Source organism: Clytia hemisphaerica, unplaced genomic scaffold (genome assembly GCF_902728285.1).
Source record: "Clytia hemisphaerica strain Z4C2 unplaced genomic scaffold, Clytia hemisphaerica genome assembly, whole genome shotgun sequence".
Taxonomy (NCBI): domain Eukaryota; kingdom Metazoa; phylum Cnidaria; class Hydrozoa; order Leptothecata; family Clytiidae; genus Clytia; species Clytia hemisphaerica.
In genome coordinates this window covers 203997-216607 of record NW_027104472.1, presented here as the reverse complement: position 1 = coordinate 216607, position 12611 = coordinate 203997, and the positions used below count along the sequence as shown (strand labels likewise).

Genomic DNA, 12611 nt, shown 5'->3' with positions numbered 1-12611 from the left:
TTTTGTTTTCACTGCCTCATCTTTGAACCCAAGCATAACACTCATTTTGACAAAAAGTGTATCTCTTTAATTTTACGAATAATAACGAAAAGAAATACATATGGTTATGAACTTTTCTTTCTAGCTTTAAATAATTTACAGAAGGGGTAATACATTTAAAAATGCAGTTTGCCCAGCATTTAAAGTAAAAGTGAATCATTTTCTATGTGTTGAGTTGGAATTTGCATTAATTGTTCAATAATCATTTTTTCTAATGTGACATAAATTTGGCAAGAAGACACTGTAACTTCAATTTTCATACAAAAACTTTCGAAAAAAAATTCAAAGATGGCCAATGTCAGCATAGATTTCAATGTTGAAGTGTCACCACCTAATTATGACTCAAGTCATCCTTTGTAGCAAGGATCTCCGAGAATGAATTTTGTAGCAAAGGTTACTTGAAACTTGAAACTTTAATTTTTGGAAATAATTAATTATGGTAAAGCTTTTGTCAAGGTAAGAGGTAAAGTAATGTAATGAAAGAGTCACGTCACAGACAAGGAACAGTTAAAGGATTAAAAACACACACTAGATGATTGCATTCATTGCCATCATATACAATGCTTACAATTTACTTTAATATTATCAAATGTGTGCTATTTCCTATATTTCAATAATTTATGATACAAACTTGCATTAATTACTTAAAGATAAAAATATCAAAAAATAATAAAAATTATACAAAAAATAGCCCCATAAATTTCTGGTCTTAAGAGCTTTTTGGTGTTCCTGAAACAATTTGACATACCCAAAAGTATGGAGGCAAATTTTCTCTTTGTTAATTATCACTTACCGTCCACTGCTCCAACTTGGGACTATCTGATGCAACATGGGACGGCCATTCCACCACCATTTCACCAAACCTCCAAAGTTGTTTGATTTGAGTTTAATGAACTGCGTATTAAAAAATACACGATTTCTCTTTCGCACCGAGTAGGCTTTTAAATTAATTATGAAAAAAATTCGTAGTGGAAGAACACGCGCAAGTGTCTGGAACGAAGAAGACCAAATTAATGGCAAAACGATGGAGCGTTTGACGTCACTCGCACAGCAAGTTACACACTTGCTATTTGTTAATCCCATCGGGCGGTAGGCGGTTAGGCTATTAGGTTCTCTAATTCTCCATTCAACGTCCGGTCATTTTGAATGAAAACAAAAGTAAAAAGGGCGCGCTATCAGTGAAAGTTATCGTGACATGTTATGACAGAAAGTATGATTGATAAACTTGGTGGAGTTATCAAAACAAATTTGTTGTCAAAAAGATTTAACAGTAAGTGATATCAGGCCAGATACCAACAAGTCCCATGTTGGAGCAGTTGACGGTAAACAGTTGAATGATCCAAAATGAATTAACAGTTCAACTGGTGACTATAAAATGGTTGATTGAAGGTCTCAAAAACTTGAACTTTGCTAAAATTGAAAAAAAAAATCCAGAAAAGATTCTAAATTTCTGGCTAAAAACCTAAAAACTCACAGATTTTTTAAAGTCTCAAAATCTCTAAAAATGCTGCAGCTACTTCAACAACATGCATTTATTTTATACCCTGCATCTCTCTTCTGCTTTATTTGGATAATTCATTGGTCGATGCACACAAAGGCCCATTTCCTGATGCAAGTGGAAATCAAATCTTATTGCCTCTGAAGCAACCAAGGTTAATGACCACTATGCCAAATCATTAGTATATTATAGTCATGATAGCTTATAATGTTATGATTTCCACTATGGCAATTGAATAAGAATAAAAACCTACAACATCTCCACAAACTTGTAAAGCTATTTTTGTCAATCTGGATTGTATTTACAATAAAGAAGATTCACTTAAATTTACCTTGAAATATATGGGCATGATAAAATGCAGATGAGACTTTTATGTACTGGATAGACTGACACTCTCTAGGTTTGCAATAATAATGACCTGGCACTGCTTGATTGTAAATATTTCCTTGGGGCAGGAATATCAATAATAATACCACGTGGTCTAAGACTTGCAATACTGATCTCATTGATGCTTCTACAGTCCTTGACATAAAGTTTTTTAAGATTTTTGCAATATTCTCTGATTATAAAAACAGACTGATTTGTTACTCTCCAACATCCACTGATGTCAATTTCTTGAAGTTTGGAACAGCTTTTTGCTAAAGTTGAGATAGAAATATCTGTCAAAGAATAACAAGATGAACTGTGAAATTCCTTCAATTCTTTGTTGTTGAGTGCAATCGCTTCAACACAATCATCATTAGCACCCCAACAACCAGAAATATCAATGGATACAAGTGTTTTTATGTTGTTTCCAATAAAAACCAATGTTTCTTTTGTTAAAGACTTGCAGTGTGAAACATCCAATACCCTTACACTGTTAAGTTTGTTTCCAAAATCTAAGAAAACTTCATTTGATATGTTGTAACAAGAAGAAATGACAACTTTTTTCAGTTTTGCGTTTTGTAAAACAGTCAATCTTAAATGTTCATCTTTCAGCCAATGTTTACAAGAGGTAAAATCAATCTTTAAGAGGTTATGCTTGTTTTGAATCATTCTCTTGAAAACATCTCCATTAAAAAGCTTCCCAGAACCAATAATTGACAAGTCAAATGTTGTACAAAAAGGAGAATTCAAGAAGTTGGTCACTATTTCATCAAAAGTTTTGCACACAACTTTTAAACAAAACAAATCTTTTAAAGAAAGGAAAACAAATATATTACCATACAAGACATCTTCTTCTGGAAGCTTTGTGAACTCGGATGTTCCACAAGCTGTCATTCCCTTATCATTAAAGTAGAAATGATTAAATTGACTTTTAGAATGGTGTTTTCATCTTGATTTTTTCAGCTTGTAACTGTTTTTCACTTTCGTTTTCACGTGTTATGGTTTAAAGGGTCACGCATAGATGGGGCCTTAAAAATAATATAGCCCTTTTTACACTAAAGTTATTATAACTTACGTGCTCGGCGGGCATTAAGAAAAAGAACTTAAGTGTATAATAAGATCTCTTGGCATGAGCTTTTGAATTCAATGTTAACATAGGTAAGAGTTTCCTTTAAAGTCAAAATGGTAGAATTTTTCCTGAGATGAAGAAATCATGAAATGAAATGAAGAAAAAATGTGTTCTTCTTCTCCTAACTTCTTCTGACTATTTGACTGAATTACTTGAAATCCTTTATCGTTAATCGTCCTGGCTTACTACTGAGGTAAAACAGCTTTCCATGTATCATTGTGAGAGTGGGTAACTTGCATCAGCATCAGTGTCGCTATAGTAGAGCTGCGAGGGGAGCTGAATATAGTTTATTTTAATGACCAGCCCAGGTCATTCATTTTAGGGCTATGCATGTTTATTATAGCCTCCACCTTCAGTCCACTGAACTGATGCAAGTTACCCACCACTCTCACGGTAGTCTCGTGATATTGTCAATCAACAGCCAACCTTCTTCTAAATTTTGACACCCTTCTTTAGAGAAAGGAATAATAAGAAGGTTGGAATCACTGATAGACTCAAGATTTTTTCCTCTCTGATTGCTGAGCAAAGAAGAAAATGAGTTTCAATCAGCGAATTCTGACCTAGTCCTATTATTTCTATTTCTATATATAAAGAAGAGAATGGGCCATTCCAGAATATGTCTGTAACAGGGGGCGGACGACACAGGATTTTCGAGGTAATAGCTTTCACCAAAATTCAAAATTTCCAAGGTGAGAGAAGAAAATGTATTAATTTCAACGGCAATAATTGAATTAAAAAGGTGATAAAGGCTTCTTCAAGCAAAAGACATATGGACACTGTTATTTAAATGGTACAAAAAATAGCTGTTTTTGCACCATCTTTACACCCCTGACTTGTTTTGAAAATAAAAGACTCGTAAATGTCTACTAGGCCCTACACTGATACCTGTGGTTAAGTTAAAAGGTCCGTTTTCGGACCCATGCTGGTCCCGTGACTGTAAAAGGTATACTTAAAGAGATATAAGCTTTTGAATTGCGGTCCTAAAAAGGACAATGAATTGTCCTAACTGAAAGGATAATGAGTTATCCAAGTCTTGATAGGGTGCTCCGATCAAGTCTAAATTTGGTACACATGAAGAACCTTATCCTACAACAAGATTCCAATTATAAAATCTTGTAAAAAGGTCCAAAAATGGACAATAAATTGTCCTAGATGTTGTAAAGTATGGGCAATTAATTGTCATCAAAATCAACTTTAAAACAAAAATTCATTCAAGATCCTCTCAGATCAGGCTCTAAATATCTCAAACATAAGATGATTAAAATGAAAATCGTTTAACAGCCCCTCTGATGGACAATCTGTTGTCCTAAAGGCAAATGTATTTAAATTAACCAATTTTTGTGCTCTAACGCTAGGGATTCAACCATTTTTAATCTTTTCCAAAATAGTGCCAAAACTATTAGCTTATATACAGTAAGCTAAAATTTTGCACAAAACTGTATGAATGGTTTACAATTAGTGTCCAGATAACAAATTTTGGTTAATAAATTGTCCTTTTTTTAAAATATAACAGTTAAAGTATGGACAATTAATTGTCCTAAATATGGACCATTTAACCTATATCTGACTCTAAAACAGCTACAGCTGGTACTATTATACCCCAAATCATGATAAAAACATGAGGGACAAGTCAAAACGGGCCATTAAATGGACAAAATGTTGTCTTGTAATTGCAGTAAAAATAGATAGACTATGGAGCTTTTAGATATCATTTGCAGGACAATTTTTTGTCTAACTTTGGACCCTTTTACATTCAAACTAATTTAGTATTTCTTAGTTTATATTCTTACAGTATAAATTAGGAGAGTTGTTCCACTCTTTTTTATTATAGCTCTACCTTTTTCTAAAGATAAAAGAAAAAATTCCTCTTTTGAAGAGCTATAAAAGACAACAATTTGTCCAAAAATGGACCTTTTATCTGCCCATTTTACTTTTCACATTACAGGTTTTATGTTTAACCATAGTGTTTTTGTGTTAAAGATCACTTGATAGTTTCAGTTTTGACCACTTTCATAATTTAGATACTAAAACTAGTGTAAAATTAAGGACAACTTTATTGTCCTATTTTGGGACCCAAGAACGTAAAAAGTGGGCCTTTTTACTATTAGGAGTTAAAACAACCATTCAGCTTTAGTTTAAACTAGGTTTGGTATAGACTAAGCTTAAATGGTCCTTTTTAGGACAATCTTTTTATGGACAACAAATTAGCCATATTTGGGCCATTTAACCCCCTGGAGTGATTTTAACCATCTTTTACCCTTTCTAATGTTAATATAGAGGTTTTCTGAGATTTTCCCTAATTTTTGATGTAATTTGGGCAAGTTATTACAAAAACCTTATTTTAAGCCATTTTTGGCATGGTGCATGATTTGTACCATTTAAATGACAGTGTCCATATATCTATTTTTCAGATCTGGCATGCAGCGCAGGAATAGTGTCAGGACCTGCAGGCAACCTGGTAGGATTGGGTATGGGTGTGTTGTGATTTTCTCTTAATATGTCCTGGTCTGTAGTTTGTACAATATAAATAGCCGTCAGAAACACTTTCCTGGCATGATTCTGTGGCGCAGTGGTTAAGGAATTGGGTATTTAAACATTGGAACTTTGCATTTAGTGGGTTTGAACGCCTGGCAGTCATTCAGTCAGTCAGAAAACATAGAAAATAACTCACAAAGAACCAGAAAGTCAGAAAAACTACAAACAAGAGACTGGAAAGTAAGAAATAAGTTCAGATATGTTTTTCGTCTTTATGAAGAAGCCACAACTAATTAAAAAAGAAATAAAGGAGTGGAATTTCCGACACATTTTGCGAAAGTACTGGAAAAAAGATAAATTCTGAGGTTAAAGAAAATTTAAAAATGCACTTTGTCCAACAAGGGGTAACAAAAATGTGGGCTTGAATCTGATTTCAACAAAAAATGGGTCGTTCGCCAAAATTAATTCTCACCAAATTTAGAAAATTCATTAAATCGCCAAAATAAATTCCTCCAAATTGCACAAAAAATGGACTCATTCGCCAAAATTTCTTCTCACTAAAATTTGCCATTACAGGGAAAAAATAGCATAAAAATACTGTAAAAATACTAAAAATACTAAAAACTAAACTTTTTATGATCAGTTTTAAATGGGGGAGCTATTGGATTGGTATTAGATACGATATGAAAACCAAGAAAATTAGACAAGCTTGGAAATCTTACTTAAGGGAAATACAGGCTAATAAAAATTTTTGTTTGAGAGGTTTAATGGTGTCATTGTGAAATCGTAGTGTAATACAACAAAGTTTTAGTTTCAGAGTCAATGTTCCTAGAGGGAGACTGATGAGACTTAATGTTTGGATGATTAATGATGAAGGGATAGGGGTGATATAATGAGAGGTGGGAGGGAAGGGGGGAAAGGTTATTATCAGAGGGTGGGTGGGGTTTAGCCAGTGGCAAGCTTGGTAAAGGTATGCACGTAGATGAGCTTTAAAAGTGGGTTTGCTAGTGATTTTGTCAAGGGAAGGTGGATGAGTGTGTATTTCGTTCCAGTCCAGTTCCTCTCTTCATAAAAGAACAGGTTAATAGTAAAGTGATTTGTCGTAGATTAAAATGTTTTTAACATAATAAATTAATAAATGAAATGATTCTGTTGCAATAATTCAGATTGAAAATTTGCAATAAAAATGGTATTGAGTGAAGTCACAAAATCTGTATGTCACGTGGAACGAAACTTAAAATGTTTAAAAGACATGCCAAGGATATCAGTTCAAAACATTCGTGATTTTCGTGGTGCCTTCAAAAAGGTATGTATGTACACCCCAAGTGATATTGTCAAGTGTCTGTGTTTATAATACACATGGTGTCTAAGAGCAGCAGGACACTCTACATGCTGTACCCGCTAGTACTAGAAAAATTAGCTTGAAATCTCCCCCCAATGAGAGAATATTTCCCATTGGAAATTGAACCAAACCGCACTCTCAAAATTACATGATTTTTAACTCCTTCGGGTTACTTCATACTATATCAAATGGCTAAAAATTCTCGTCTTGTTATTGAAACAGGGGTGTATATAATGATAAAGTGTTTTCTGATTTCATATGTATATGTATAGTTTCTACTTTAGAATCTTTGATATATATTTAAAGCACAGAGTCAAGATAATCTTACAAAAAGATTTTTGTAGCTAGACTACTCAGTAAACAAACTCTATATTTATCTAATTCTACTAACTATTCTTCGTAGAAACAACGTGTTGGGCGTGGTCCTGGCTCAGGGCGTGGCAAGACAAGTGGTAAAGGCCACAAAGGACAAGGTCAAAGAGGTACAATGCCAAGAATTGGTTTCGAAGGAGGACAAACACCTTTTTATCGATTGGTACCAAAACATGGTTTCACTAATGCCAAGTAGGTAGTGTTGAATTTAAGGAGTACCATATAAAAATGGCTACTTTCAGGGATTTCCATTAGAAAATTGTTCACGAGAAGTTAAATTGTTTGATTGTATTTTTTAAAAGCGATAGAATTTGATTCCCCGCCACAACACATGTTTTATGTTTTTTTATCCCCATAGCCTGGAAGCATTGGTTTTCCTTATTGTTGTTTACAACTTGGACTTTAGTTTAGAAGTTGGTTATTTTTGCTCACAATTTCATTATGTGATTAAATAATGAACAATTGACAGACTGTTTTTTATTTGGTTGTATTACGTAGTTCGAAATCAGACCATGATTCCTACAAGGGTTGCAAAATTAAAGACTGAAGTTAAATCACGCTTTTACTCGAAATTTTTACGTGCTTGCTACATGACCTTCATTTCTGGTTGGTTGGAATTTATCAACACTAATAAAGTTATGAACTGTAAGTTGTAAAACAAGTAACATGAGAATAAAATCACGTGAACTATTTCGACTAATCATATGTTTTGACTGCACTGCTATAATTTTGCAACCCGTGTATTGAGGTCAAAGTAGGGCGAGATGAACTCTCAAATTAGAATTTTCTAAATTCAGGTAGGCCTCGATAGATACACTTCCGATGGGTAATTTGTTCTTTAGAGGGTTAGCAGAAGCCTATGGTTTCATTAGAAAAAATCCATTATTATTGCTTTATGCACCATTGCAATGTCTTCTACGGACCCAACAGCTGATTGGTTGAAAGTGACGTATTGACTGATTTTACGTCACTTACAACCAATCAGCTATTGGGTCCGTGATGTAATATCAGAAGACATTGCAATGGTGCATATCATGAATTGGTTTATGTACTTTGTAATAAAGTTGTTATATAAATTGTCAGATTTATGCAACATATCGCGTGCTTTCTTTTAAAAGAAATGGATTCTTGACAATTTCCCTTTATGTAGAATCATATTACAAAATGGCTTGCCCTGGCGTGCAACGTGTTCTTATTTTTCAACATTTTGATGGTTTTGATGCTTTCGTGTGGAGATTTTATTTATTAAGGAGACTTTCTCGTTTTTAGTGGTTATTTTCTTTCATATTCTAAAAAACTCAAAAGAAACTTGGGACGTTTGATGGTCAAAATTATTCTTACTAGAAAGAAGATGTGAAATGCTACATTTTCGATTTGGTCAACTATATCACTGAGCTTTAATGACTCAATCGAGCTTTTTGATATTTTTATTTCTCGTTATCTACCTCGAAATTTTGAATGTCTTGAAAAGTGAATAGAAACAACACGGCGGGCTGGTCAGCTTTAAACTACAGCCCCTTCTATTGACAAGCAAAATACACGTGTTTTGTCTTCAGACTTTAATTTTGCAACCTGTCTAATTGCGAGTTTTGTCTAAACACATTGTCACATGAAATATGTTGGCAGTTCGCCTCTATTGTATGTAAAGAAATATTATGTTAATGATGTTATATGTTTCAAATATTTTAGGTTCAAGAAGGAATACACACCAGTCAGTTTGGGTCGTCTCCAATACTTCATTGATAGCCAACGAATTGATCCTAACGAAAAAATCACCATAGAAACGTTGTGGAGATCTGGTGCCGTTTCTCATAAAATTAAAGATGGTGTTCGAATCCTCGGAACAGTGAGTTTTAACGATTGACAGATTCGGTTTAAGAACACTGTGTATATATATTCATTACATAATGTTTTGTATGGAAGAAACAGAAAAACCTTGTATTTGTCACTAATTTTGAATCAAACAATAACACTAGCTGAAAACGCCCGGGTTATTTTGAGTACTTCCATTATGAAACATTACGTCATGAATATCCAGTATTCAAGTTTTTTTGAAAAGGGCAATACTTTGGTGAATTTCTTCATTTTTGTTTTCTACATGTCGAAAGTTGAGGGCTCACCTTTGATCTGTAATCCAACGGCATTGATGCTAAAAAAATAGAACCTACTGGTTTTAAACTTCCTGTCAACTGATATGATTTTAATATGGAATACCAAGGAAGCTTTGGTGTTAAATCAAGCTACAAAATTAATTTATTTTTAGGGTGCGACTTGGTTTCAAGGCAAAATTGATATCGAGGTGAGTCGAGCAACACAATCCGCCATCGAGGCTATCGAAAGAAATGGCGGTAATATAAAGACTGTTTATCACGATAAAATCGCCCTTAGGGCGTTACTCAAACCAGAGAAATATGATATCAGACCCAGGGCGGCACGCCCAAGTCACAAACATATTCTGTTTTACGCTGATGCTAAGAATCGTGGATATTTAGCACATCCAGACGAAATTTCCAAATTAAAGGAGGAAAACAAAAAATTAGGTAGTTTGGTTGAGCAAGTCAAAGATCTCAATATATCTTGATGATATTACTATACATAATCAAAATTTAGAAGGAAAGCTTGACATTGTTTTTAAAACATCCTGACATTCTCCTGCGTGTTATCGATGATTATATTTATCATTGCTTTGAAAACTATGAAAGCCCTGCGAACTGTAGTTTTTGTTGTAACATAATATTTTTGTAACGAATTTTTAGAAAAATCTATCAGCTATAACATTAAAGAGGACATGTTCCGCGTATATTTTCATTCGATTAAATAAGGGTGAATGGAGGAAAATATAAAACTTAGAGCAAATACCTGTAAAAGCTTGACCAAATATGTTTCGCTATCGGTACGCGCCATACCTTAATTTCTCAATTTATTACGCCCTTTGATTAATGCGTGGAAAATATTTCCATCCTATTGAAAATTAGGCTGCTGGCATCCACTAACGGATTCGTGCTCCTTATAGATTATTCTATTCTTTCACATACTATACTACTTGGGATTTTGTAGAGGTCTGCGATTCAGACTAATTGAAAATAAAATAGATTTTTTCTCTAATTATCAGTACGGCAAAAAGCTCACATTCTAAAGCAGTTTGTTTTCTCGGGGATTTCCTCCTATCTTCAGCGCGACTCCTAAAATAATTATTTATAATTATCCTATTGATATAGAGAATACGTTAAGCCATTGATATCCGAGCTTGATATTTCAGTTTTTGCAGTAGTACCATGTATCCTTGTTCTTTTTTTTCTTTCCTAAATGGGTTAAGCTTTCGCGGGAATTAAATTTCGGGGATGAGCTCAACCGCGAAAATTCAAGATTCCATTAGGAGACAATATTTGTACGATTTCGTTGCTTTTTCTGCCAAATCATACATGTTGGTTGTTAAAATACGCATTATTAGCGCTTCTTTGATGCCAGTAAACATTCAAAAATTAGTTTATTTGATAAGTTTTGTCTGAAAATAATTCTGTGGAGAAGGACTTCCCAAATTTCTATTGGGCCTTAATTTCGTGGATGACACCCAATTAATTGCTGCGAAATTTTATCCCATTAAAGTACTTATTTCGTGCACTTATAAAAATGTGTTTTTTTATTTTATAGATCTTAAAAAAACAAAAAAAAACACAAAAAATGACAAAGAATAAAAACGACAAGTCACTGTATGCTGTTGTTATCTTGCTACTTGGTAGCGTTGGTGGACTTGCAGCTATAGCTTACTTTCTCTGGCTACCCAACTTGATTCATGAGTTTTACCAAGCACCACCTTACATCTTGGAGATGTTAAAATCAGCTGCTTTGTACACTTATATCCCTTTTGTATTATGGTGTTTCATCCTTGGCGAGGCGACCATGAATCTTAGTCAAGTTGACAAAATCTGGTCTCTATCGCCACCCACGTTCTGTTGGTATATCACTTGGTACGATGCAAAGGAGCACGATATGACATTTAATTATAAACTCGTCTACATGTCTTGTTTGGTGTCTATATGGGGTGCAAGATTGACATATCAGTTCTACAAGAAAGGCGGTTATTCGATTCGATTCTGGACTGGAGAAGAAGATTACAGATGGGAAACTGTACGCCGACGATTACCGATACTAAATAATCGTTTTGTGTTTTTCCTTTTCGATCTTGGCTTTATATGCGTTTATCAATTACTGCTTTTGTTTACCATTAGTGCTGTTGTCATGGTCGCAACCATAATGGTAGACAAAGCTGCAGAACTACCACGTGATTCCTTAACAACGATTGATTTAATCAAAGGTTCCATTATGCTACTTCTAATCTATTTGGAAACTGTCTCTGATTCACATCAACAGGTCTTCCAGTTAGAAAAATATCGTCGAATCCGTGAAAAAATTCCACTGGAATGCTCCACAAACCATTACGAAAGTGGCTTCAACACGAATGGCTTATTCGCATACTCCAGACATCCAAACTTCATCGCTGAGCAACTTATCTGGGTTGTTTTCTACTTATTCTCCGTGACGCATTTTGCAGACCTGAAGACCTGTTTTAACCTTGGTGGACCCTTTAATGCGGCCTCTATTGGTGCCGTTTTATTAATCGTACTCTTCTTAAAGTCGACTGACCTCACGGAAGATATATCAGCAGCTAAGTATCCACTATATGTCAAATACCAACGCAATGTTGCCCGTTTTTTCGATGTCGGTGCTGTTTTTAGAAAGTTGTTTTTAGGACAAAACCCTAACAGAGACTGGCTTATTAAATAGTTGACTATACAGTATGTTTAAATGGAATGATAAACTCTCGGAATAGCACAGATTATTATATAGAATTTTTTCAAGTACTAAATTATATTTCCTTTAGCAGATTCTAGAAGTAATGTTGATTCTTTTTGACTAGCAAATATCACATCTTTAGAGGCTTTTTTACAACATTGAATATAGACTAGGATAAAGTCTAAGACGAATCACTATCTAAGAGAAAAGCTAAAAGCTGAAGAAAATTCGCAAACGAGTTTTTTTTCCGAAAAGAGTTTACAGTCGGTAGTGTTGCCAGTCGGTAGAGTTGCCGTTTCTTCGAAACTCTCCCGCCGATTTTTCCCTGTATACCGCCATACTGCCATATTTCCCCGCCTTTACTGTCACTGTAACTGACGATAACATTGTCTACGTTGAATAGAACCTCCAGTGATATTTCTTGTTTCCCCGTGATTTTTGGACCTACCTTAAGGTAGTCCTTTAAATTAACCCTTGTCCGTTCGTCCGTTCGTCCGTTCGTTCGTCTGTTGCCAGCTTTTCTCGAGATCGGCTCATTAGTTTTTTCTAATTTTTTGCACAATGATGCAAAATGGCAATACCCAAAATGTGACGGA

The 12611-nt window shown here is 34.4% G+C and overlaps 2 protein-coding genes across 2 annotated transcripts; one reads left to right on the top strand and one right to left on the bottom strand.

Annotated features, from left to right (window-relative positions):
• Positions 1-1521: 1521 nt before the first annotated feature.
• On the bottom strand, positions 1522-2883 carry LOC136821344 (F-box/LRR-repeat protein 15-like). Its single transcript, XM_067077582.1, has one exon. It carries the CDS (start codon positions 2795-2797, stop codon positions 1934-1936), a length of 864 nt encoding a protein of 287 aa, XP_066933683.1. The 5' UTR covers positions 2798-2883; the 3' UTR covers positions 1522-1933.
• Positions 2884-6669: 3786 nt separating this feature from the next.
• LOC136821331 (large ribosomal subunit protein uL15-like) lies at positions 6670-9998 on the top strand. Its single transcript, XM_067077566.1, has 4 exons — positions 6670-6813; positions 7253-7413; positions 8911-9067; positions 9485-9998. Exons 1-4 carry the CDS (start codon positions 6694-6696, stop codon positions 9800-9802), a joined length of 756 nt encoding a protein of 251 aa, XP_066933667.1. The 5' UTR covers positions 6670-6693; the 3' UTR covers positions 9803-9998.
• The last annotated feature ends 2613 nt before the right edge of the window (positions 9999-12611 follow it).